Raw genomic sequence first — 27,344 nt, forward strand, 5'->3', positions numbered from 1 at the left:
ATTTACGACACAACCGATAAGATACAATATAAAAACTGTGACAATTTATTTTATATACCAACTATATAGTACCTAAATCATATATACCTACGTATATGTATATATATGTACGTATATTGTTTATTTAATTATGTTATGTTGCTTAAAAATTATTGGTAAGGTAAATCCAAATTTTAAAATTTTACGATTAGTTAATGAATACTTGAAATCAGAAGTTCTAACAATTATTATTAATGTGTGTGAATCTTTTCATTCAAAATGTAACGCACATTTATAATTTATATCATCATCATAACTACATTAATTCAAATGTGCTCTATAGGAAGTTCAAGTTGACACATGTATGATGATATATCATATATATAAAATAAATATGCATAAGAAGTGGTAATACAACATTTGAACATTATACAAGAAAGAAAGAGTTACAAAATAACGACAGATGAAAGAAGATGGTCAAAATAAAAACATGTTTTAAGAACAAAGGAATAATCAATGTTAAATAAATTAGATTAAATAATTATTGTAGTATTATTTTATTATTTAAATTAAATTTTTTGATTATACGATTACTAGGATTTCTTTTAATAATTTTAAATGATAGAAATATTTTTCAATTTTTTTTTTCTATTCTTACGACCTACTATCTAAGAGACTTCTATTGAGTACCTAATAATATACACACGGCACATCATAAACATTTAATAATACCTGTAACTAGACAGTATAAAATTACAAACGATATCGATCGTGACTTTAAGCCACGGATAATATACGCATAGATCTCATAACACGTATTAAAATACGATATAAATATAGTTAAACAATAAACTTATATTTTATTTTATTATAACCATCATATGTATGTTTAGTATATAGAAGGCTTACAAAAGAAAATCGGTTTTGTCAATGATTGTATAATGTTTTATTTTTTCAAGTTATACCTAGTTTGCAATATTTGCTCATCGACTTTTTAAGAAAAAGGTTAATGATGCGGCAGTTTACTCTATGCTCCTCCTTAAATAAAAAACCCGTGGGAAAAAGTATCGGTGGATCAATTAAAATGGTTTAAAAAGTTCGGAATCGGTCATCGGTGGTGCTTCGGTGGAATTTACCCAAATGTATTCAGTTGAAAAAGGTTTTACGAACAGGTGAACTCCCAAAAGGCTCTTGTTTTTTCAACATAATTTCTTCCCACTTCATACAGACTTAAGACTTTTTTTTCAAAAGAAATGTGGTTTAGGGAATTCGATATGGATGTGATTTCTACCAAAATATACCTAAATTTTGCCAACTGTATTGGCTGTAAAAATAGAAAAAAATGTTGTGCCATATCGCATATCCAATTAAATTATATAAGCAAAATTTTATTATTGAGTATAATAATGTGAACCTATATGTAGTCATACTAGTATACTGCCTATATAGTATTATAGTAGTATAATATTGTACACTGAAACGGTTGATTGTAAGTTCCATTAATACTTTTTTACCTGCAAAACTCGTTCCGGCGGAATTTACATTTTTTTCAGTGAGTAAAATGAATGGGTGATTGTAATTTACAAAAATGTTTTTTTTTTTTAATTTAAATAAATAAGCCTCGGCGTCTAATGCCATTGGCATACAAGGAGTTTAAGGTTAACAATTTTTAAGAATATTCGTTATGTGACTTGTGGTATCTGGATGGAGAGCTTCCGACATGCTATTTGATACTCGCAACAAAAAAGTTTAGAAGGTCTCAACTCTCAATCGGTGGAATTTATATGCACCAGCTAGCATAAACCCATACAAATAATGAAAAATACATATATATTATTATATAATTATATTTTAATTGGAATCAACATCAAGACTTTTATATGATTTTATACCGATGTTGTACGATTTACCTTTTTAGCAACACGATTGAGAACGATTGTTGGCAGATAAAAGAAACAATATTTTGTACCTTAAAAGTTAAAATCAAACGATTGAGAACAATTTGTCGAGGAACGTTTTCATTTATCTTAACTTTTAGTAATAATTTTTAGGCATGGGATTTTGAAGCAAGGGCATATTTTTTTGGTGTTTTGAAATGTTGCTGATTAAAAATATTTTTTTTTTGCATTTCATGACAAAATTCACTTTAAATTTGTTTATAAAATGAAAGAAATTTTCTTACGATTAACAAAAGACTTTTGGTAGATTTGCTTTTGATTTTGGTTTGAATTGAATAAATTTATTTTTTTTAAATTTTTAATCTTAAACTGTTAAATATAAATATAAATATGTTGTAAATAAATATTAATTTTTTTAATTTTAATCTTAAAAAAATGGCCTAAGGTGACAAATAATTGATAAATGTAATGATTTTACAATGATGAATGTGTGTTTATTTTTATTTATCAAATTTAATTCGATGTGAGTTTATTTTGTAACCAAAAATTCAAAGAAATATAGTAATTGATATTATCTATTATGTATATTGTATATTTTATTTCTATTTCGTATTTTTAATTAATGTGTCGACGTTGCATAAAAGTTAACAGGTAAAAACGTTCACAATCTTGATATTAAAAAAGGTACGCCCAATAAGGACCGTTCTCTATCGTGTTCTACCCTTTCATAGACGTCTATTGTCTATATTTCTTCTATCTTCTTATTTGTGGATGGTAATATTTTTTACCTTTTATACCTTTATATTGGGTAAGGATCCGCATAATCATAAATGTTAGGAACATCTGGTATACCGTATACACTATAGCTGTATGCATATCTGTAGTGATATTGATTGAATAATAGTTACAACTACTTAGAATTTCAAAATATAAAATTTCTTTGATATAATTTAAACAGAAATGTTTAAAAAAAAAATGTTTTTCTCATTTGTTTTAACCATTAGGAATATTGTACATATTTGGAACGATCGTACGACAACGAGATGGCGTTATTTGTATACGATCGTCACCGTCGCAACAGACTCGGACACGTACGTAATATTCCAACGACGGTGGTGGCTACCGGCGCCGCCGTCGTCGAATTTTCGTATTCCGAAAAACATATTTTGTTATAATTCAAACGCTATGGTAGTGAATTATGATGTGTTCAAACGGTTTTTTGAAACTCGTATGTATTTAACAACTATAAAACGAATGAAAAAACACATTTGCATAAAAACAGACAACGAAATACGTGTTTTTTGGAACATAATATTTCATATAATCGTCCGTTTTTCACTGACGGTAGATGGCGCTATTGAGCTATACCATTTGTCTGATGGTATCGTCTACAATTAATCCTTAAAATCATCTATTTAAATAGAAAAATCTTCAGTAAATGAAGTGTAAAACATCAAATTAGTGACGTGTACGGCCGTTTTTCAAAACGCGATTTTTCGAAAATCGAAATTTTCGCTCTACCGAACACGCTCAAATTTGAAACTGCAATCGTCTTAGAATCGCGTTTGTCTTTAAGATACCTCAGTGATGTTTGTAGAGCATCGCTTCTCGGCCTATCGGCTAAGATCAAAGTGTAGTATCTGTTCTTATCAGCTTAACTTGAGTTTGTTTATCTAAGGCGTCGTGAGTGTAAACCCGACGCCCGAAAATTACAACCTGTTCTGCTCGAGAAGCTCCGAGACTCCGCTAGATCTTGTCGGTCGCCGTGGTGTAACTCGATCCTTTGTTGTGTCTTTCGTGTCTGTGATTGGTTGTGAATTTTGCGTGTCGTTGCGGCCTTCTCCCATTTGGTTTAGGCACCTAGTGCCCTGCCCTCGTGCTGAGCCAGCCGCCGGAAATTGAATAAATTACCCGGCGGTGAAGAGTGGAGTTAGGTCGTTAACGACAAATAGTCGGCATCTATTAAAAACTGCCCGTAGCGCAATCTACGTTAAAAATACGACAAAGGTGGTGGCACACCTAAAAAGCAGAGTCCCTCGCCATTTGGTGTGGCCAAACTCTGCACGCCAAACCGTGGCGCAATCCACGTAAAACATACGGCGCAATAATTCACAAATCACTCCGAGAGGCCAACTAGGATCGGGGCCACCAGTCCTGCCTCGTGCGGAAGAGTGTCCACCCTCTGGGACTCTTTCGGTCACTCCAAGCTCGGGGTTCAGTGACCCAGAGGCTCACAACCGGCTGGTGTCCGTCTCTTGGCCCAGCTGTTCATCGTGTTTGTGTTGTGAGTTTTTCAGCCAGCTGACCACCGCCTTTTGGACCAGTCTGGCAACATCGTCATCTTCGTGTATGTGAGTTCTTCAGCCAGCTGACCACCGCCTTTTGGACCAGTCTGGCCACACCATCTTGCTCACCGTCTTCGTGTTTGTGAGTTCTTCAGCCAGCTGACCACCGCCTTTTGGACCAGTCTGGCAACTGTCGTGTTCGTGAGTGCTCCTGCCAGCTGAACACCGCCTTTTGGACAAGCCTGGCCACACCAGAGGATCATCGTCGTCTCCCGGCTGGTGTCCGCGTTTTGGCCCAGCTGTTTCCGTGTCGCTGTGATTTCTTCGAAGTGGCCAGCTGATCGCCGTCTTTTGGAGCAGTCTGGCCAGCGTCCGTTTCCTGTGAATTCTTCCGTGACCAGCTGTACGCCGACTTTTGGAGCAGTCTGGTCGTCTGTGTTCGTGAATTCTTTCGTGACCAGCTGTAAGCCGTTTTTTGGAGCAGTCTGGTCCTCTACGTCATGTGAGTTTTTACTTTTTACTTATTTACCATGGCCGCCCACACTGGCAGCAGCCAGGTGGCCGGCCCGTCAAATTTGGTCTCCGTGGCGCCGCTGCTAGACCGTGACCAGTCGGATAGCGATTCGGTGTCCGACTGTGGTAGCGTCGCGGACGACCTCGCGCGTACCCCCGCACCTCGCCGACAACCCGAGCTCGATGGCCGGTGCCTCACCATATGGTACCCGATGCCCGCGACCGTTAAGTGCCCGTGTGCAGAATGTTCCGCCCGCTTTCGGGTTAAGATATGGACAAGTGCCAAACAGTCTGTCGCAAGGCACGTCAGGGACATGCATGATGGCGTGGAGTCAACGGTTGTGAGGTGTGCGGGGTGTGAGTCCACCCTCGGGGTGCGTCCGGGCGCCCACAAGTGTCGGTATACCATAGAGGAGGACGGAGGCGTGGCCGAGAGGTACTCTTGCACAGTGGACGGCTGTGCAGAGTCGTTCCCCAGCAAGCAAGGCCTCACCAACCACGTCCGAAGTCACCGAAGACGAGACGCCCTGGAGGCTGCAGAGGTCCCACTACCGGCACCTGCGACGCGGCAGAGAACGCGCGCTCACCCGACCGTGCGTACAGTGCGCGGGGGTGACGCCCGCGTTCCTGCGGAGGTGATGGTTGTAGTGACTGAGGACATGCCAAGGATACCGGCTGGTGACAGACCGCCGGACACAGGCGGCGTGTCCTCTCCTCCCATCACGACGGCGACCGAACCAAGGACACCGGCTGGTAACAGACCGCCGGACACAGGCGGTTCGGTCCCGCATACGAGAGATGAGCCAAGGATACCGGTAGGTAACAGACCACCGGACACAGGCGGCTCAGCCTCGACCACAACAGGAGGTGCGCCAAGGATACCGGTTGGTAACAGACCGCCGGACACAGGCGGCGCACCCCTGACAACGAGACCCAGCATGATGCCCACCTCAACCAGGCGGGCCACGCCGGTGAGGCCGCGCGGGTCCGGAGACAGACTCTCCTTCCCGTTGCTGCCTCTATCCGTGCCCCGCCGCGAATCGCCACGAAACGAGGGGTACAACATCGTTGTAGCGTCCCCGGAGCTATGGCGGCCGCGAGATACATCTCCGGCCCCAAGCAGTAGTTCTGCTTCTAGTGGTGTAGCGGCGGAAAACGACGACATGCTGGGTGTCGACCTGCTGGGCCTTGACGCCGGAAGTGCCGACGTCAACGGTGAGGAGCAGATCCTCTCGCCCGACGACACGACTCCTCTGCACGCGTTCAGACAACGCTTCATCGACCTGAGCAGGGAGTCGTGTTCCGACGAGGTGTGGACAAGGTTTGTCGCCCTCGTCGATGAGATGACCGCCGAGGCCGCCGTCATTGTGAAACTACCCGCCAGGCCTGGGGGTCAATCCTCAGGCAACAACAGGACTGCAATCGACCCGACCGATGCTAAGGGGATTCAGTCCTTATACAGGCGGAATAGACGGCGTGCTGTTCGGCTCATCTTGTCGGGTGAGGGTAAAACATGCGAAGTTGCGGTACCAGAGGTCGAGGAGCACTTCAGGAGAGTGTGGGCACCGTCGACATGTGATGTTGACATCTTTCAGCAGGTGGACGGCCGTGACCCAGTGCCGATGGGCCCGTTCCAGTGCGCCGACGTTTCCAAACGGCTTGGGAAATTCGAGAATACGGCGCCTGGGGACGACGGGCTCACATACCGGCACTGGAAGAAACTCGACCCGGAGTGCACGGTCCTAACGGAGGTGATCAACATGTGCCTCCGTTACAGAAGAGTTCCACCTGCATGGAAGAAGGCGGTGACGGTCCTCATTTTCAAAAAGGGGGCCAAGGAGGACCTCGGCAACTGGCGGCCCATCTCACTCAGCCGTACCTTGTACAAATTGTATGTGGGATGTGTCGCCAACCGCCTGACTGTGTGGCTCACGACAAATAAGGTCCTCAGTCAGTGCCAGAAGGGGTTCCTCCCGGCGGATGGTGCGTTCGAGCACGTCCACACCCTTAACCGGGTGCTCGAAAAGGCCAGGACGCACGCTGCAGACAAATGCGTGGCCTGGCTGGACGTGTCGAACGCTTTCGGGGCAATCCCACATCCGGCCCTCGAAGCGGCGATCCGGAGTAGCGGTGCCGGCGCCGACTTCCTCGAGGCCGTCCGCGATATATACGACGGTGCCTCCTCGTCGGTGAGTGTGGCCGGAGGGATGACGGCTGACATCCCAGTCCAGTCCGGCATCAAGCAGGGGTGTCCACTGAGCGGTCTTCTTTTCATCATGGCCATAGACCCAGTAGTGACACTCCTGCAGGGTGAGTCCGCCGACCACAGGGTGCTCGCCTTCGCGGACGACTTATGCCTAATAGCCAGCAGCGCTACGGAGCTCCAAGCGTCCATCGACGCGGCCCACCAGGGCCTGGGCAGGCTTGGGCTCCAGCTGAACGCCGCGAAGTGCGCGTCCCTCCACCTGTCCGGTCGGCGGCCGGTTGGCGTCCGGGACACTCGGTTCATGCTGCAGGGAGCTCCACTTCGCCCGCTTGCCGAGGGCGAAGCTGCCACCTTTCTCGGGGCCCAGGTAGGTTTCAACATCGTGCCGCCTCTGTCCACCCTCGCCGAAATAATTGATATAGGTCTGCGCATCGCCAGGAGCATGTTGGCTCCTTGGCAGAGGATCGATGCGCTGAAAACATTCTTCTACCCCTCGACCGTCCATTTACAACGGTTGGGGGTATTCCCCAAGACTGACTGGGCGAGGGTCGACAAAATCATGCGGCCCGAAATCAAAAAGACGTTGTACCTACCGCAAGAGGCCTCGGGAGAGTTTATATACGGCTCCACAAGAAGAGGTTGCTGTGGCATACGGGTCCTGGCCGAGGACGCAGATATTGCCGCCGTGGACAGCGCCTTCAAGCTGATTACTTCGCCGGACCAGAGGGTTGCAGAGGACGCGGCCGAGCATGTGGAGGAGGTCACCAAGCGGCGAATTTCAAAGGACCCCTCCATCCATGAGGTCGGCTCCTACTTGTCAGGCGAAGACGAGGGCGTGTTCCGGGAGGCCCGGGGCACAGGAGTGTCGAGTGTGTGGTCGAGAGCGCGGAACGCCTCCAAACGACTGGGCGTCAAATGGTCGTTGGATGGTGCCCCCTCGGTCGCACACGCAGGTACGGTGATGGGAAGGAAGCAGAGGAGGGCGGTCATGAGGACAATTCGCGACACTCTTCGGCTCAAACGAAGCGATGCCTTGATCGCCAAGCCCGATCAAGGCAGAGCCGTCGAGTGCGTGGCCGCTCACCCTGCCTCTTCCCACTTCCTCAAGGAAGGCGACTTCACGAGGTTCGCCGATTGGCGATTTGTCCATCGAGCCAGGCTGAACCTCGTGGCGTTGAACGGCTCCTCATCGTGGAGATCCGGTGACCGCAGGTGTCGGCGGTGTGGGTACATTAATGAAAGCTTAGCCCACGTCGTCGATCACTGCATGCGGTACACCGCTCTCTACATGGGGAGACACAACGCCATTGTCGCCAGAATTAGGAAGGCTGCGTCTACGAAGTTTGAGGTCCTCTCCGAGAATCAAGTCCTGGGCGACCAGGGCTTGAGACCGGATTTAGTTCTGAAGAAGGGCCCAAACATTTTTATCGTAGACGTCACCGTGCCATTTGACAATCGCCTCGCGGCCTTCGAAGCTGCGGCGGCGGATAAGAAGGCCAAGTACGAGCGGCTGCGAGATGACTTGGCGGCTCAGCACAGGTGTGAGGCTGTGGTGGTGCCTTTCATTGTGGGTGCCCTTGGTGCTTGGGACCCTGCCAATGAAGATTTCATGAGGGTGCTGTGCAGCCGTTCGTATGCCACCCTCATGCGTAAGCTCTGCGTCAGCGACACTATAGCTGCCTCCCGAGACATATATATTGAGCACCTCTCGGGAGTGCGTCAGGTCAGGCCTTAAGCCTGTCTGACTATATTTTTTCTGTTTCTTTTTGTTCAACTTTTTTTTATATATATCTATGTACTTTGAATTTTTGAATTTTTGAATTTTTGAATTTTTGATATTTTTATTATTATACTTTTTTTTGATTCCCCATTTTATATGTGTCCCCCCCATGTTCACCTTTTAATTCTCATCTAGCTGCCATTTCATGTACCTTTTTTAAAAATTTTTCTGAATAAATCTGTTCTTATCAGCTTAACATCTGATACACCTTTCATCGAAAGGTTCAAATGTTAAACTAATTTTTTCAAAATTGGTGGAGATTTTGGGGCTTGCTCCTGCTCCACCGCGGGTTGACCCGGTATTGCAGTACCACCGGGAACGGCCCACATATTCAAAATGAAGTAGTGTTGTTAAGAAGTTGAAAATTTCAAAATATCTTGGGATTTTCAAAATTTTAAGTCGAAATTTTGAGTTTTTCGAAAATTGAAAACTTTGATTTTTCGAAAATTGATAATTTTGATTTTTGAAGTGTCCGGGTTGTACATTCGGTATCACCGACATTGAAATAGTGGATTTTGGATTCTGAATTATATTAATTTGATATTGAACATACAAAACCGATATTTGTCATTTCAAATTTTCGACAATTTTGGATTTCCTCTATCAGATTTCCAATCGTGATTGGAAGTGACATTTAGATTTAACTTTTATAAAATTACAAAACAATAGTTTTAATATTAAAGATCAATGATGTCTTGCTATAGGTCGACGTCGACTGTCAAGTGGGTAGTGGTAAGTACCACCAAGGAACATAATATTATTATTGTATTATTAAAAAAGCGATCTTAAAGTGAGAGTACAATTACGTCACTCGTAGTTATTAATAATTATCATTTTGGGTCACCACGGCAAACGCTTTATTTGTTTGTAATTTATTTTCATTTTTAATGTTGGTAATCACAATAATTTGATATTATTATATATTTTATTTACATAATAAATACAAGGCTATAAAAAAGCCTAACCTAACCTTTTTTATTTAGTATATTTTTTAATTTTCGATACAATTTAATATCTATTTAACTGGATTTAATTATATTTCACTTAATTATATTATCTAATCCAAAAATTAATTTCAAAAGTTAAATTTTTATAAAATAAACAATTCAATATAGTATGTAAATGGTTTGAAAATGAATGTAAAATTAAAAAAACTACGTAGGAATCAATATCGCAAAATTATGTACTGGACGTGTTCGGTGACTATATTATGCAATCATCATAATATCAATTTATCATTACGGTTAAAATTTGTCGAAACAAAGTCGAAACGAACTCCGTTGTACCAGGGTCGCATGAACGAACGCCGCTTTTCTTCGATTTGACGTCGGCGGCGGTGCGTTGTAAGCGGCACCGTGCGGCGGCAATAGCTTCTCATTCAACAGCTACCACATCATACGTTCCTGTTACTTATATTCTGATCTCTCGCGTTATAAACGAGTAATACACGGTTAATACACGTTTCATAAATTGAATTTATTGTTACAACGTTACCAAACCGTGGTGGACTTCTCAATACCTTAATATTAATATGTGTTTAATATTATTTAAATTACTGAGTATGCATATCAATTTGAAAAAAATAATATGATATTATAATACATTTTTTACATTATTATAATATTATTATAACATTACTTAATTTTTTCAAATTTGGTGATGGTTTTGGGGCTTTCTCATGCTCTACGGCGGTATTGCAGTACCACCGTGGACGGCCCATATAATACATGAAATAGTAATGAATGTAATGAATAAATAATGAAGTTAAAAACCCATCGAAGTTTCGAATTTAGATAAAATCGTCTATTGCATTTCGTATGTTCAGAATTGAAATGTCAGATTTTCAAGTTCCCGAAATTTTGGATTCACGAAATAGTTTTTGGTTTTTCTTTGTGCAATTCTTATTGTACATGGATTTAATCCACCGAAGAAAATATATGATGAACAATTTCAAAGTGACATTCAGTCTATAGACAAAAAAAAGTATAATTAATATAATTAACAATAAACAAATAAATAATAATTTTTGATTTTGGTTTTTTGAAAAACAATTTTTATTTAGTCGTGTGATGGGATGTAGTACTACACATCGGTGGTATGTCGGAGGACGAGTGTACAACAGTGGCGTATCCATGGGGGGGTTTGGGGGTCAGAACCCCCCCCCCCCCATGAACCTGAGATGATAAATTAACTTTTACATGAAACACGGTTATTTCTTTAACATTTTTATATTTTAGAATTTCGACTTGAAAATTATATTAATAGTTTGTATAAACACTATAAACGTATTATATACACGCTGCACACACACACACACACACAAGTCATAATATTATGATCACATTTACTACTTTCATCATTTTTGCTTGGGAACACATTAATCGGTTCGCTGAAACGGTCGTCTGGTCCCGATAACAGCGATAAAAGCAATATAGTATTTGTTGATGAATTTAATTTTTACGATATATGTTATATTTTTACAATATAATAAATATCCGATACCACGAAGTAAAGTATGGTAAGTTTAAATTTACTGACCCCCCCCCCCCAGCAAATCTCGTTTATCTCCTTAAATTTAAAATTTAGAGTGAATTGACCTATTATAAAAATTAAAGGCAAGATTATTACCGAGGGCATCTCATAGGCTTTTTATTATATTTTAATTTTAAAGCGAATAATGAGTATTTTTAAATTTAAAATTATTTTTATATCTAAAAATACTCATAACTCGGTTTAAAATAAAAATATAATAAAAAGCCTATGAGATGCCCTCGGTAATAATCTTGCCTTTAATTTTTATAATAGGTCAATTCACTCTAAATTTTAAACTAACGGAGATAAATGTGATCTGCTGAGCGTAAAATTTGCTATGCTACGCATTTGTATGACGGAGACGACACATGCGGGTGTGGCGTCCTCTTAATAATAAAATGTAAGTCATATACCTAATACTTTTTTTTCTTAACGTGTTATTTCCATTAAAAAGTTCCAATTTTTGTATGTAATTAATAAAGTATATAGAAATCAATTTTTTTGTGAAGTTTTAAGCATAGTAATTGTAACTTGAATTCTATGCAATAAAGAATCAAAGTGATTTTCTGTTTGCTGTGTGCATCTGTGCACAATACATGACATTTATAAAAAATTGTGTTTTATTTAATTTTTATGCTTATTAGTTATTGGTAAACATTATTTTTGTTTTATATTTTGTGTTAAGTATTGATCACAATAATTTTATTTGTATTTATGATATAATTCAATGAAAATGATACGTTGTAGAGGACTCGAAATTATGTTAAAAATATTTTGATAATGAAAATATCTTGTCCAAAATACAATTTTAAGTTTTTTATGGCTGTACATTTTAAACACAAAATATGTTATTAGCAGTAGCGTGTTTAGGGGGTGGGCCTGGTGGGCATGTGACCACCCACATTTTTATATAAGTACTAGACTAGTGTAAGTCCGGTGCTCAATGAAATTTTAGTATGAGGAGGGGTAAAACCATTCTGAACTTAATTTTTGTGGCACATCCATAAAAAAAGTTCTGGACACGCCACTGGTTATTAGTGAACACTTATTACATTTTATACACTGTATAAAATAAATGCATTTTTTTTTGTGGAAGTTCATTATTTATATTTATCATCGGCATAACTTGATTCGTATACAAATGACTTATTTCATATTTGCATCAAAATACCTGATTAAGTAGGAATTGGTGTTGTAATACTTAAACTATCGTCAGTGGTTAATGAATTTAATTTTTTGTTGTATTTTTAATTTTACATTATTATATTAGAGACAATAAAGTTTGTATAGACTGGCGATCAGAAAACAATAAGTATAAAATACTTATTTAAATATAGCTCTTTTTTAATAGTATGTAACTACGTCTAGGTTTATTGAGAAAACTGAAAAATTATTGAACTGCATTGGGTTTGGGTTTCAACTGAATGCTGCCTCCTGACCTATCAAGATAATTCAAAACAAAAAATAAGTATTCCTGATCCCACAAGAATATTTTTTGGAATAAATCCAAACGAATTGATTACTGTAATTTATTATTACAAATTCTTTCAAATGGAAACTAAAATAAAATGATGTAAAATTGTATTCAGTAGATACATTTTTACATTTGGATCAACTCCGGTCTTAGAGATAAAAACTATGAAAATAAAATATACATATATCTTACGAAAAAAATTTAAAATTACCAAGTGCAGCACTGTAGCATTAGGTATTAGCTTTTTCAATTCTTTACTCGACTTTTAAAATTCGAGGAAACATAGCAACAAATTATTTTTTGTCTTTGTTAGAAATATTTGAAAATATAATTTATATAGAAAAATAAAAAAATAATAAGTAGTCATATTTGATATTATCCAAATCCAAATATTACCTATTGTCTATTGACTATTATAATATCAAAATTCAAAAGTCAAAATTAAAACGTAATTCGTTGTAATTTCTTGTAATAACGGTTTAAGATAAGATAATCCTATCTTCAATTGTCGACCATGTCCCATAGATATTAAAGGATGGATAGGCCATGGCAATGGCTATATTAATAAAACAGAGGACAGTGTGTCGGAATGGGGAAGAGAGAAAGACTAATTTTATCATTACCTTTCATTCTGGTAGAGGTCTCATCATAAATAATGTACAATATATATATACAATATGTATATATATATATATATATATTATGAACTTAGATAATACACTTTATTATCTAAGATCATGAACTAAGGAGATCTTAGTTCATGAATTCATGATATACCTATATGTGTGTGTGTGTTAAGAGTCTTAACTTATAAGACCTTTAAAACTCCAAAATATTTTCATGTTCGTCCCCGTATGATAAGCATAAATGGCCAATTCATTCTTTAATATCTATGCCGTGTCCAGCTGCTGTTCGCAGTCCTACCATACGCATTTTATAATATGCTCGAACTACTTTTTTATCCGTCGTGGCGCTAAGGCTTATCGCTGTCGTAAGCGTTCCTTATCAATTGCAAACCGTCTCTGGCGTCTCTACTTGCAGTCGTACAATTATTCTCGTCTTTCAATGTAGCATTTCACCTACGGCTATTGTTCGTCTTCTGTCGGTCTCCGGGGCTTAAATTTTCTTTTTTAATCATTTTTTCGCTCGCTCCTCGTCCCTAGCTACTGGACGAACCAATCCACCGACGCTATGTGGAGTCCTACGCACGTTCAAGTCACAGGTATGTGTATTTGCCAGACCGAAAAAATACCTAATGACTACCTATAATAATAATCATCTTAATGCCACCGTGTTCCGTTTACAGTTCAGAGGACCAGGGGTTTAAACTTCAAGAACAAAAACGGTCAGTATTTTTTCGATTATGTCAGTAATGCTTATGGCTTTCTCGATTCACTTCATAAATTCTTTATTGTATCATTGTGTGGCACAAAACATTACACGGAACAATTCTTTTATAACTATACACACACACAGACCCACTCACACACACTCTATCTCTATCTCTCTACATCTCTTAGCTTTTGTATAAACATTCGAGTGATTTATTGATTAGCTAAAATAATAAACCTATCCAAGCTACATATTAGTTATTTCTTACATTTCCCTTCACCCTAAGCATTTAGTGAGTCATAATAATATGATTCCCTTATTAGCTATTTGTGATATATTCTCAGAAACATTATCAGACCACTTACAATTTATTTCTTTTTGGATACATGCAAGGTTAATGATTAGGTCATTTTAAAATTGGTGGTTGCTATTAAGTTTCATTACAAAGATAATGGTCTATCATTCTAATTAGATCACGCTTTAATTAAATTGTAAATGGTTAGTTAAAATTGTTTCAGAAGCACAATTAAAAATATTGTTCCCTATAAGCTTAAACAATCATAACAATATTAAAAACTAAAATGATCTTACATTTTGAAATAAGAACAAAGTTATAAGATCAGATATTACCGACATTGAAAAACACCGATCCTTTATTATCTAAGTTTAATTCTCTCTTCACACTAAAATCTTAATTTATTATAATATAATTAAATATTAAATTTTTTTCAAATTCTATTTCTGTAATTTCAGGTTTTTCTATAGGTACCTAATAATCCTTTTTTTAAATTGTTGTTCAGACATTCATAATTTATTTTTATTTTCCCAAATCAAAGCTATTTGAGGAATTTATTCATTTATTTATTCTTTGTTCACCAACTAGAAAAAGCTGTTTTACATGATCCATGTAATGTATGCAATTAAAAAGTCTTTATTACATAAATTACTTGTTCCTTAATAGGATAAATTTTAATTTTACAGAAAACCAATTTTTTTCATAACACATTTCTCTAGTTATGATTGATTATACTCTTAAAATAAACAAAAATTCTATTATGTTAAATAAAATCAATTAAAAGTTTTCTATTAGTTAATAATATCGTTGATAACTCATTTCTTCTTTGTAAAGTTAACTTCAAAGTGAATAATCATAATTTCCAATAATAAAAAGCTATTTTATATCTGACAGTTATATAAATATATTCTTCCTGGCAAATATTGTACTATCTCTTTATAATATACTTGAAAATCAAGTTGAAAGTGTAAATTTATTTTATTTTTACTATTTTATATTATTTTATTACTTGATATTAATTGTATTATATTTTTTTGACTTATTTTATGTACCTACCTCTATATTAAGAATTAACTTGCTTTCAAAATAAGTTTCTTCTATAAGTAATTTCAGTCAATATTTTGTTTTAATATGATCTTGTATCTTATTAATTTAATAATATAAAAAATATACTGTCTTATTGTCTAATATAAATAAATTAAATTGTTATTTAACATCGACTTAATGCATTAGGTGTCAATTAATTGATTGGGAAAAAATATTAATTAATTGATTTATGTAGATAAAAATAGGTGCTTTAATATTTGTGTAAATAATTTAGAGATATTAATCGGTACAAATTAATCAAAATATGTTAATAATAAAAAAATAATTAGGTATTATATTTACATGCCTATTTTATTTTAATTTACTTCATGCCTATTTAATAAGAACCTTAGGTTATAAATTGGCATATTTCTTACAAATATATATTATACTATATGCATAATTGAATGGTATGTCTAATCTTGAATGGTATTTTATTTTAGCCAAAAATGATGTATTTGTCACCATTGGTTTGGGAAAAGAAAAGTACCAAACATCACCAAAAGAAAAAGCTATTGATTCTGAGTTAACAGAATGGCATGAAGTTTGCGAATTGTAAGCTATTTTAACAATTTAATAGTAATATATATAATATGAAACCTTATTTAAAATAATTTTCCAGACAAATCCCTAAACAAGGAAACACCGCAGAATTAGTACTAAGTGTACTACACCGAAACTTTTTGGGACTAGACCAATTTTTGGGGCAGACCACAATTCCTTTGGCCGATATAGATGTTTATGAACGTCCAAAAAGCATGTATGTTTGAGCATCAATGGAATTGTATTCAACTAAGCTGTTCATAGTAAAGATTTTGTCTTAAAATACAGTAGAACCTCGATCAGATTGTTAAAACTTCTTGGTACTGCTCTTAGTTCAAACACTAGGGATATTTTTAATACTATACATACATATATTTTACATAAAATATATATATATATAATATCATAAAATAATATGCATAATATTATATGATATTTATATTATGCTCTATTCAGTGACGGAACACGTCGATTCTTCAAATCCCTTCTTCATCCCCTTGCTATTGAAACTTGTTCTGCTATGGCTATGTGTCGCATAGTGATATGTAGAAAAACACATTTAGTGTGCTTTTTAGTAGCATTATTATTAATATAAAGTTATTAAATTCATTAATTTATTATAGATACATATTTACATAAATGCAGGACAGAATATAGTTGTAATTATTATTAATATAAAGTTATTAAATTCATTAATTTATTATAGATACATATTTACATAAATGATTGCTGCAACACGTATAATTTACATTTGGTTAATAGATCGTTTGTTTAATGGAGGTTTTACTGTATTTATAATCTATACAAAATTTAGAATGATACAATAAATTTATGTATTGTTAATATACAACAGTGACTAGAATTGGTGCATGGAATTTTACCTAGAATTAAAGTGTATAAATTAATGATAATATTTCTTCTTTTACTTAAAAAATCTATTTTATCTGTTAACTTTTCAGACAACATTTTGTTCGTACAATGTAACTTATTTTAGTTAATAATAACTAATTAAAAATAATTAAATAATAATTAACCTTAAATTTCTATCTTGTATCAAATTCAGATGGTATCCTCTTAAAAGCAAGAATGGACAAGAAAACAAAGAACGTGGTGAATTACAAGTCAAAATTGCATTCACAGTTAAATCTGGAAGTTTACGGGATCTTAGCAAAAAAGAAAAACACAGATTATCTGTGGGGCAATTATCTAATACAGCTTCTAATATTAGTAAGTGCTTATTAGACAATTGTCAGTATATAATATTAACATTTTAAAATGTTATGTAACTTTGTGAATGTTTTAGGTGGTAGTTTGATGAGTATTAGTAGTGTTGACAAAAAATCTTTTAAGAAACTAGCCAAAACTATAAGTAATAACTGATTTAAATTTAATTATTGTTGTTGCAATATGTTTTTATCAAATGTTATTAACAATAAGTGTATTTTAAATTTTAGCGGGCAAAATTAAAAGAGAGAAAAAAATTCAAGAAATATCATCTTCCAGTATTAATTTAAGTGTGGAAAATCCAAATAAAATAAAATCTTCACAAGCTGGATATGATGCCGATCCAGGTGTTATCAGTGACGATGATGATTTTGCGGTAAATATAACAGTTAACTAGTCTTTCTGTAACTTGTTGGTTGTTTATTAACACACCTATGATTTCTTATTCTTTCAGCTCGAAGATTTGTCACACAAGGGGTCAGCCTGCTCTTTAGAGACATCTGGTCAATCTGATCACAAAGTTGTGAACACTTCACCTATTAGTGGGTTAACATTACATATTAATGGATCAGTTGAAAGTGTTAGTAACTCAGATACACCGAATAAATCTCCAGTTATGAACCGTTCACCAGTTTCACAAACACAAGACGAATGGCAAAGAAAATTGTACAAAAATAAGGGTATAAAAGAAGTTCAGAATTAATTTAAATTCAAAATAAAATTTTGAACTTGCTATTAAAATATTATTTTTCCAGATAATAATACATTGAAACTTTCTGACACTCTCAAGTCAAAATTGAAAGACGCTGCAGACATGCCGATCAATCACGATAGAAGTAAAGATAAAAGTCCAACACCATCTCTCAAAAATAGCCCCAAAGTTCAAAAGAAACATCCTATTTCACCACTTGATGACCGCTCTTTTAATCATAAAGAATCAAACCATGAAAGTGACACATTACCAAGTAAGCAAATCAAAATCAAAATTATATTAAAGATAAGTGTAACTAGACAACTAGTTATTTATAGAACCATCTCTTAGTTTGAGAGATGATGTGATTTGATTAAAGATAATTATTATGATGGTTGCCTGATAGGCTATATCTTAAGTCAGGAGTCTTCAACCTTTTTATGGTAGGCCAAATATTTTTTTTTTTTTAATCTTGCGGGCCTCATTCGTAGTAAAAACATGTATTTTATATAAAAATTCAGTTTTATTATTACAATTTTTAAAATTAAGTAGGTACATTTACATTTACAAATTATTATTATTATTAAAACATACATAGATAAACATTTTTTTTTAATTACAAATTTTTTATATCACATATTTCCAATAGTGATAGTTTAACTGTATAATTTTAATAAACTAGAAAATGTACATGCTGAATTTAAAATGTGATCACGGGCCGCATATTATGACAGGGCCACGGTTTGAAGACCCCTGTCATAAGTGATATTATATGTCAATTAAAATTTTTCTACAAATTAGCTGCTAAACTAATAAGAATGGACTCTCAATATTACAAACATATTTTTTGAATTGTGATTGCCAATATCAATATAATACAATTGTACATAAATATTCCATGGTGAACTATGAGTTTTATAGAATTTTTTTATCATGATCATAATAATGATGAAGATGACAATAAGTTTGTTAGTCCAATATTATCTCTTTAATCATGCTTAGTGCATGAAGGGGATTTACTATGGAGAAGTACTTTGACAATATTTTTCAGGTGCCCTTGAAAAGCATTTTTAATATTTCATATATTATTTATTTAATCATCATAACAACTAAAATATACAAGGTTTGAAAAAAATAAACATGTACATAATGTATTATAATAAATAAATATAAAATAAAAACAGTTTAGCTCACTCTGTAAACTAGCAAACCACTTGTTACAATTTTTATATTCAATGAATAAAAATTAATTTAATCAAATTAGGAATTATTTTTAGAATCACTGTCAGTAATGTTATCCTAATTCTAATAAATATCCTTCACACCCAGAATAATACTTACCAGTATCAATGAAAAAAGTAAATAAAATTAAAGATGAACTGGTATATGATTTAGAGACTGACATGAACTCTTTGAAATATAGTATAATCAGTCATGTATTTCCAATTTGGAAAATACTCATATTAATATTAATTATTTATATTAGTCGAATTATTGTGAACATAAGAATATAAGATAATAAAACATATATAAGAAATAGATTTTATGATGCCATGGCCCATGACATGTATCATTAGTTGTTGTATAATTCCAAAAATGAATCTGATAGGTAATAATTTTCATAGCCATCTAGGTTGCAGTTGAACTGTTCAGTTGTTTTATTTTTATAAAATGTATTGTTTCCTTCATTTTATAAATATTTAAATATTTTATTTTCCACATAATACAATTTCCATGGCAACCTAAAAATAATGAATAATAATAATAATTAATTTAATACTATATACTCACTATTTTTGAAAAAAAACGTTTGGTTATTCTTACTAAATATTTTAAATTACAAAAATTAATTTTCAAAAATAAGATATTGGTATTTACTATTTAGTATTATTTTTGTTTATGAATTAATTTAAACTGTAGCTCAATTGAATACAATGACTCAATATAGTAAATTACTTACCCATTACATGATATTATATTTTTTTTCCTACAAAATGAGTACAATGTGCTTAACTAGTCTTGCTAGTCGCTAGACATAATATCATTCATGATACATATAAATGCATAAAATAGATACAATTTATACATGTTATTATGTAGGAACTTTATTAATATTATTTCAAACTCATGATTAATGGTATATTTCATAGCTTTAAATTATAGAAATGATTAACAAATAAAAAATATACTATATTTACATTAGTAAGACATACCATTATCCTAAAAAAATGATAAGTTCAAAACCTCAGTTGTTTCTTATATAAATCGTATATAATCTTATATTTATATCTTATATAAAATGTATAGATTCTTACAATAAATTAAGAAATTAAAACACATTAGTATATTCATCATGTTTTTAAATTAAAATTTTATTATGTTTTTCTTACATACTTTTAATGATTCATAATACTGCAATAATTATAATAATAATATAGTACAGTATGTAAACACCACAGCAAAATACACTACTACATAAACACAACAGTACAATACTAGTCACTACATCATGCCACAAGATGATATCAAGATTATAATATTATTAAAACGATAAAAAAAAGTTAGAAATAATAAATATAATCGAACAATAAACTTCAGAGCAGTAGTGATACATACTAAATAGTAATTGTTGTACATTGTGTGCGGAAAACATTGGGGCTATATTATGCCAATATAATATGTAGTGATAATATTAAAAATAGTATGTAGGTATTACAAAAACAAGGTCCAGAAAACCATGAGAGTTTTCTTTCTCAATAACTACCTAATAATTAAAAGTCTTAATATTAGATTTCATTATGTTTTTAGATCTGAAGAGCGACACCATAAATTAAATAACTAAAATAATTAATATTTATTTAACTAAATATTTTATATGAATTAAATTATAAACAATATTATCACTTTTTTTGCTGCCTGCAGCAAATGCTCCTTTTGCTCTCTCTTTTGATGCACACTTGATATCACTATATATATATATCTGTTAAACAATCTATTACTCACTACTTTTTTTTATATGATTCAAATTATCAAGTATGAGTGTAGTGTAAAAACATTTTATCTAATATTAACAGAGTGTTGCATTCATCCAATAGTATAGACAACTTGGGCTTAGATGAATAATATTATATCATAAATACTTTATCATGTATTATTTTTAGACTGATTTAATGTATATTATAAATAAAGTAAAGCAAAAATATAACTTAAGAAAATAATATTTGAATTAAATTTCTTGAAAAAATAGTCTTTTAAGGTAATTTTAAATTTTTATTGTTTGAACTTTTTATAGTAAAGCAAAAAAGTAAAAAATTATAAAATAAAGTACCTAATCTTGAGCTGTTGCTCAATCTCTATCAACTTGAACTTTATGTTTTTTGATAATATAATGAATAATAATCATGTCTCGAGAGTTCACACCAAAAAAATATTTAGATAAATTATGCAAATTTATGCACTAAAAACTGAAAAAATATGCATTTATATGCATTAAAAATATACAGATAAAACTATTTCATATAATATATTTTCACTGATTGCTTAATGCAGATATGTAACACTGACTATTAGCTTTTTATTTTTAATAATAAATTCTAAGTTGCGACAATTCTTATATATTTTTTACGTTGCATAAATAATTGCATTTTTCTTTAAATTTTAGCCAAAAATAGTCTAAATATGCCAAATTGATAAAGGTCCTGTAAATATGCAAAATAAAACTTCTCATAGTTTACTATGGTACCTTTAAATGAATTTCTATATCATCTATCTTTAAATACGACTTAATAAGATTGATATGCAAATGCATAAGCTTACTAGCCCTGATAGTGATAAATAAACTATAATGCATGTGCAAGTCTTCAAAATGTTTTTTTGTAAACCATTGGAAATAGTTTCACCTCATAAATTTTATACTGTATGTATTAATAGTTCAATTTCATGACATTCTTTTAGAAAGCAAATCAGCATTATCTTCATGGAACAAAGCATATGAGCGTATCATTATTGGAAAGGAAAAAGATTCCAGTCATCATCAAAATTCACATTCGAAACACTCGTCAGAAGTGCTTCAAAAGTTTGATGGCAAAACCAGAGACGTGCGTATATTGAATATAACAATAATTTTAAAAAAAATTACCATAAATATTTACATTCATAATTTGTTAGTTTGTATATGAGATACACATTAATTAAAGACGTGTACAGGCTTTCCCGTCATTAGAGTAAAATGGTCAATAGATAATATTAGTCTATGGGCAATTTTGAAGGGGGTCATTTTCATATCATATCAAGTCAATATTTATAGTTTCATACTTATTTTTATATATTTTACTTATTCTTATATATTTTTTTTATTAAACAACTATTTAACCAAACTTTTTTTACTACACCATTAACAGTTAAAATAATAAACTTTAATAAATAGTCATCTACGGCCTACTTGTGCAATGATATATTGAAATTTTTTATAAATCCAATCCCAGAATCAAAGTATTTATAGCTCATCATTATCATTATGTGAATGCATAAAAATGATTTATAAATTTATAATTTTAATCATAATAATACATATCATTATATTATAAAAAATTCTACTAAATAAAGACTAAGACATAGAGAATATTAAATAGCATAATATTATTACATTACTTTTTGTCTACTAATTTTAATTGTGCACAGTATTATTATCATGCAATTGGGAGTCATAAAACAGAAGCGTTTTCTGTCTTTGACCTCTCTTGGTATACAAAAGGCTAGTCTATGAATTAGCCAAAAACAATCATAATATGACTCTTAGTCTCAGTCACGATTAATATTGGAGCAAATTGACCTATTATCAGTTAGAAGTAAGAATATTATATAGTAAACCTTGTTGGGTAATTTTTTGTATTTTAATACAAAATAAGTTATAGATATTATAAAATGCACAAACAATAATTAAAATTTTTAAAACACTCAACAATATAAAAAATTGGTATGAACTTGACTAAATAATATTCTTGCTTTTAAATTTGATAATAGGTTGATTCGTTCCAATATTAATCATAAGAGTTAGATAAAATATTCAGAATGTACAGTTTGCAATGTTACACGTTTATAAGATGAAGACTACACAATATACATGCTGGTGTGGAGTCTTCATTAAGAGACTTGAGATGATCCAGAAAGTCCTAAGCCTTCATGTTTACATCTATGGACATCTTTAAATAAAAACTTCATGTCCCGATAATTTGCACTAGTTGTAATAAAAATTATATGTTTTCAGGACTTAATCGAAATGGTCCTTCAGTTGCAAAACAGTTTGCGTGATGAGACCAAACAGAGAACCGACTTAGAGGAGTACTTGGATAAGTTATTGCTGCGCGTCATGGAAACGTCACCAAAAATCCTACAAACACCTTACATTTGTTACAAGCGCAGAATATAGTATTATTATACTACCAAATAATGGTGACAAGACAAATAATTAATTTTTTTTTAATCCCAAATGAGATTACTCTTAGGCTCGCAGACTAGGTGATGGTACCGTACAACTGCATTATTAATAGTGGAAAGCTTATATAATATATTTTTTCAACCGTTATAAATAGTAGTATTGTTAACATTTCTTGTTTAATTAACATGATTTAAAGTTTTATACTAATTACCGAATTCGTGATATTTTTTAAACTGTATTGTGTTATTTTTGGAATTTACAGTGTCAAAAGTGAAAATAATGTAGCCATTTTATATGTGTCACAGTTATTATGTTATTTTTCTATCCTCTTGATTTCTTATTTGATTATCATTTTATGGTTCCCATGTTATTTTATTAGACAAATTAATATTTATGTATACAGTATACATATTAGAGATGTGTAACAGCTGATATATTTTTTTGTTCTCAACTTGTTATCGGATAGTTATTTTTTGTAGAACAATTTTAAGACACTTGTAGTTTTATTAATTTATTCTTATATATTTTTATGCCATTTTAATAGAAACATAAATAAAACACATTGCAACAAAGTTTTTCATTGTTTTTGTTGTAATCTTTTAAAGTAAATTTGTTGGGAGGGTATGCTTGAAAAAAAAAACAGCACTAGAATTTGTTGCGTTTTTGAGAAACAATTTTTGTATTACTATTATTTAAGTGTAACCTAATGTTGTGATTTTTATGTGTGCTATTTTATATATAAGAATTACCGTCCCTTGTTACTAACAATAATTTTATAATTTTATAATATTGACCATTGTGCACTCATTGTCGTCAGTGAACATTTTTGTCTTTTGTAATACCAATTGTGACATTATGTTATCATTTTTGTTTTGTTATCCATTTAAAATATAACTAACTTTGTAAATCTTATCAGGGTTATAGTGTAACATTATGAATTACTAATTTTTCTAAGATTTAGTCAAATATTTTTAAATAATATTATGTTAGTTTAGAAAATGTTTGACAATGGAAAAAAAACACTTTGTTATTATAATTGATATAAGATGAAATTTACCAAAATTTTTAATGGCCATTTAACTATTTTTAATTATTGTTCAAAATATTCTTTATAAATATGTTAGATTGAAATTATTAAAACTTTATCATAATACTTAGTGCTGGTTGTTTGTATGACACTATTTAATAATTTATTGTTATTTTAGATATATTTTAAAATATTATATATTTATTATTCAATTGTTAGCAGTATTTTTAAGGATGCGAATTATATATATTTTTTGTCATATGTTTGTATTTATTTATTTATGGAATTGATGTTTGGGATAACCAGAATAAATTTTTAAAATAATATTTGTTTTATATTTTAATCATTAATCATTTTTGCAACACAACCTTGGTTACAATTTGATGAAAAGTTATACTAATAGAGGGGAATTTTTTCAATATAGTTTTTCCTCTGCCAGTAAGATCTAGTTACAATTTTAAAATATTTTTAATTATGCAAGTAATTAATTTAATATAATATTATTTATCATCTTATGGAGGCAAGTGTGATAGAATTTTATTGGTTTAAGTTTCTGTTTAAATTTTCAAACACCCAAACATAAGAACATATAAAACATTCTCTACATTTAATGATTTATGTACCTATAAAATGAAAAAATATCCCTATTGATTCTATTATATTTTTATAATAATCATAATTGTAATTATATTATACCATCGCTAAATATTTGCAGAAATAAGCCAATAGTCAATAACTCATTAACATTAATTATTAAATAAAAGAGTTTGATGGAAACAATGTCAATTTATAATTATTATAATTTTATGACTGGAATATAATAACAATATTAAATAAATATGAAAACATTTTCGATATATTTCACGACTGAAAAAAATTGGGGAAACTAGAAAAAAACAATATATGTATTATTAATGATTAATAATCGTTTTTAAAAATGGTAGTTTTGTTACTATTTCAAATAATAATTATTTTTCTGTCAACCATAATCTTTTAAAGACATTTTAATGACACAGTTGCTGCTGTTTTTAAACTATAGCCAAAATAAGTTGTCAATGCTATGAAATTATAAAATTTGGCAAATATAAACGTAGAGCTTTTAAGATGACAATGATTTTTCTAACTTCCGTTATATTGAGTCCACCTTAGGACTAATATTAGAAAATCTTTCATAAATTGAAAAATATTTTCATTTAATTATAGTTTTTTATTATTTTATTTCACATTTTTCATCTGAATTTTTCAAAATCCTTTTTTATAGTGATTATTATTTAGATCCAAGTGGTATCGATATGATTTATTATACAATTCAAATATACAGCTAATATTTGCAATCACCCCAAATATACAAATTGGTAAATAATACCTCAGGAGTAACAACTTTTTTGCAGGGTTTCGCACCCGAGTCCCGAATTAACCAAAACTTTTTGGTTTTTATATTATGGTAAACCCGAAACCCGAATAATTTTTTATTGTATGATCTTCAAGTGATATATTATTTTTTTGAGTATTTTATGCAGTTAGTTCAATTTTATGGTTAGTTGTTTGTTTAATAATAATAATATTAGGTTATTTTTATTTTATCATAATTTATAAATACTTTTAACATTTTCTATTAGGTAGGTAACAAGAAAATAAAATTCAATTTTATTATTCTGTTCTAATTAAACCGATTTGCTAGATATTAAATTATTTAATTTGTACTAGTGCGTGTCTGAACAAGCGTGTTCAATATTAACTCAAATTTTATAACAGTTATTAACACCTAAACGTATGTTCAATTTTTTTTATCCCGGAATTTGAACTTTTAATATTTGAACACACCCAGAACCCTAAACCTAAAACCCGAACAAATGATTTGACTCCAAAGCCCTAGCTACTTTTTCCATCTGCTCATCACTCAAAAAATTAATATTTATTCATGATGTACATACTGATTCTATGTCAGACCCATTGGTTCCCCTCCTCTTGGTTAGGTTGGATTCTGGATTCGTTGGAAGTGAAATACATAGATTTATGTATGATCACATCCGTGAAATACCCGAGTCAGAAAATTAAAGCAATACAGTCATACAGATTACGGGTTCATCACCTAAATACGCGAGAAACCCCAATGGTTCCAATGATGACCACTACGCATGGCGTATATGAAAATTACATCCCAAATAGCTGTATTTATAAGTTATAAGGTTTACATTAATATTGTCTTATATTTTGTAATTTATTATTTATGATAAATTGTCATATGGAAATTATTTATTGTATGCATTATTATTTTTTACACATTCTATATTTTATAATATTACAAAGAGTGATGGATGACTGAAACTGGTCCAATAATAGTGTGGTTATGCTAGACGCGGTTGTGTGAGTATCTAAGCCTCTCAATCTCAAATCAATCTTCCCTCAAAGCGTTTCTAATTTTTTTATAATTAAGTTGATTTATAATATAATATAATTATTGTAAAAAACTTTTAAACATTTACAAGATTAACTTAACTTGGTTAGGTATATATTAGTAATTTGTTCATCGTTTGGGGTCGTTGCGCATTCTTGTAGATAATAAATTATTAATTAGTCTATGATCGTTATGATCTTATTATAAAATTAAGTAAATATTTATTAAAATATTACTAAAAATGTTAGCTATAAGCTTATAGGTAACTAATTATTAGGGTCTACATGGTGGCAACAATGGTGGTCACTGGTCAAATACAAAACACTCGAACTCTTGAGATGGCCATGGGCTATTATACTATATCATCACCAAAACTCCGTTCTGTTTCGTTCTATATTCGGAAGCTTTTGAGAAACTTTATTTCAAATGTTGAAGCATAAGGTAGTTTTTTAAATTTATAAATATAATTTGCAAATTTTTATGATTTTTTCGTGAATGTACATTTCTGAGAAAATGATTTCTCCATAATTTATTATAGAGATGTTTCTTCAGTTGTCCCAAGAATTGACTGGAAACAATTTTTTACCAGGAAGCACCTTCAGAATGAAAAATTAAACTCTTTTAATGTTTCAAATGTTGATGAG

The 27,344-nt window shown here is 32.7% G+C and overlaps 1 protein-coding gene and 2 non-coding genes across 3 annotated transcripts; all 3 read left to right on the forward strand.

Moving 5' to 3' along the window:
* The first annotated feature begins 3,477 nt into the window (after positions 1 to 3,477).
* On the forward strand, positions 3,478 to 3,577 carry LOC149060336 (U2 spliceosomal RNA). Its single transcript, XR_016190063.1, has one exon. It is a non-coding gene; the product is annotated as a U2 spliceosomal RNA (small nuclear RNA).
* A 5,231-nt stretch (positions 3,578 to 8,808) lies between these two features.
* LOC149060337 (U2 spliceosomal RNA) lies at positions 8,809 to 8,993 on the forward strand. Its single transcript, XR_016190061.1, has one exon. It is a non-coding gene; the product is annotated as a U2 spliceosomal RNA (small nuclear RNA).
* A 4,554-nt stretch (positions 8,994 to 13,547) lies between these two features.
* On the forward strand, positions 13,548 to 24,024 carry Rip11 (Rab11 interacting protein). Its single transcript, XM_015513077.2, has 11 exons — positions 13,548 to 13,889; positions 13,974 to 14,012; positions 15,824 to 15,935; positions 16,003 to 16,140; positions 16,987 to 17,150; positions 17,227 to 17,292; positions 17,378 to 17,523; positions 17,602 to 17,827; positions 17,903 to 18,112; positions 21,793 to 21,935; positions 23,105 to 24,024. Exons 1-11 carry the CDS (start codon positions 13,859 to 13,861, stop codon positions 23,264 to 23,266), a joined length of 1,437 nt encoding a protein of 478 aa, XP_015368563.1. The 5' UTR covers positions 13,548 to 13,858; the 3' UTR covers positions 23,267 to 24,024.
* The last annotated feature ends 3,320 nt before the right edge of the window (positions 24,025 to 27,344 follow it).

This window comes from Diuraphis noxia, unplaced genomic scaffold (genome assembly GCF_037042655.1).
Source record: "Diuraphis noxia isolate RWA-SAM2 unplaced genomic scaffold, SU_Dnox_SAM2 contig0001, whole genome shotgun sequence".
NCBI classification, from domain to species: domain Eukaryota; kingdom Metazoa; phylum Arthropoda; class Insecta; order Hemiptera; family Aphididae; genus Diuraphis; species Diuraphis noxia.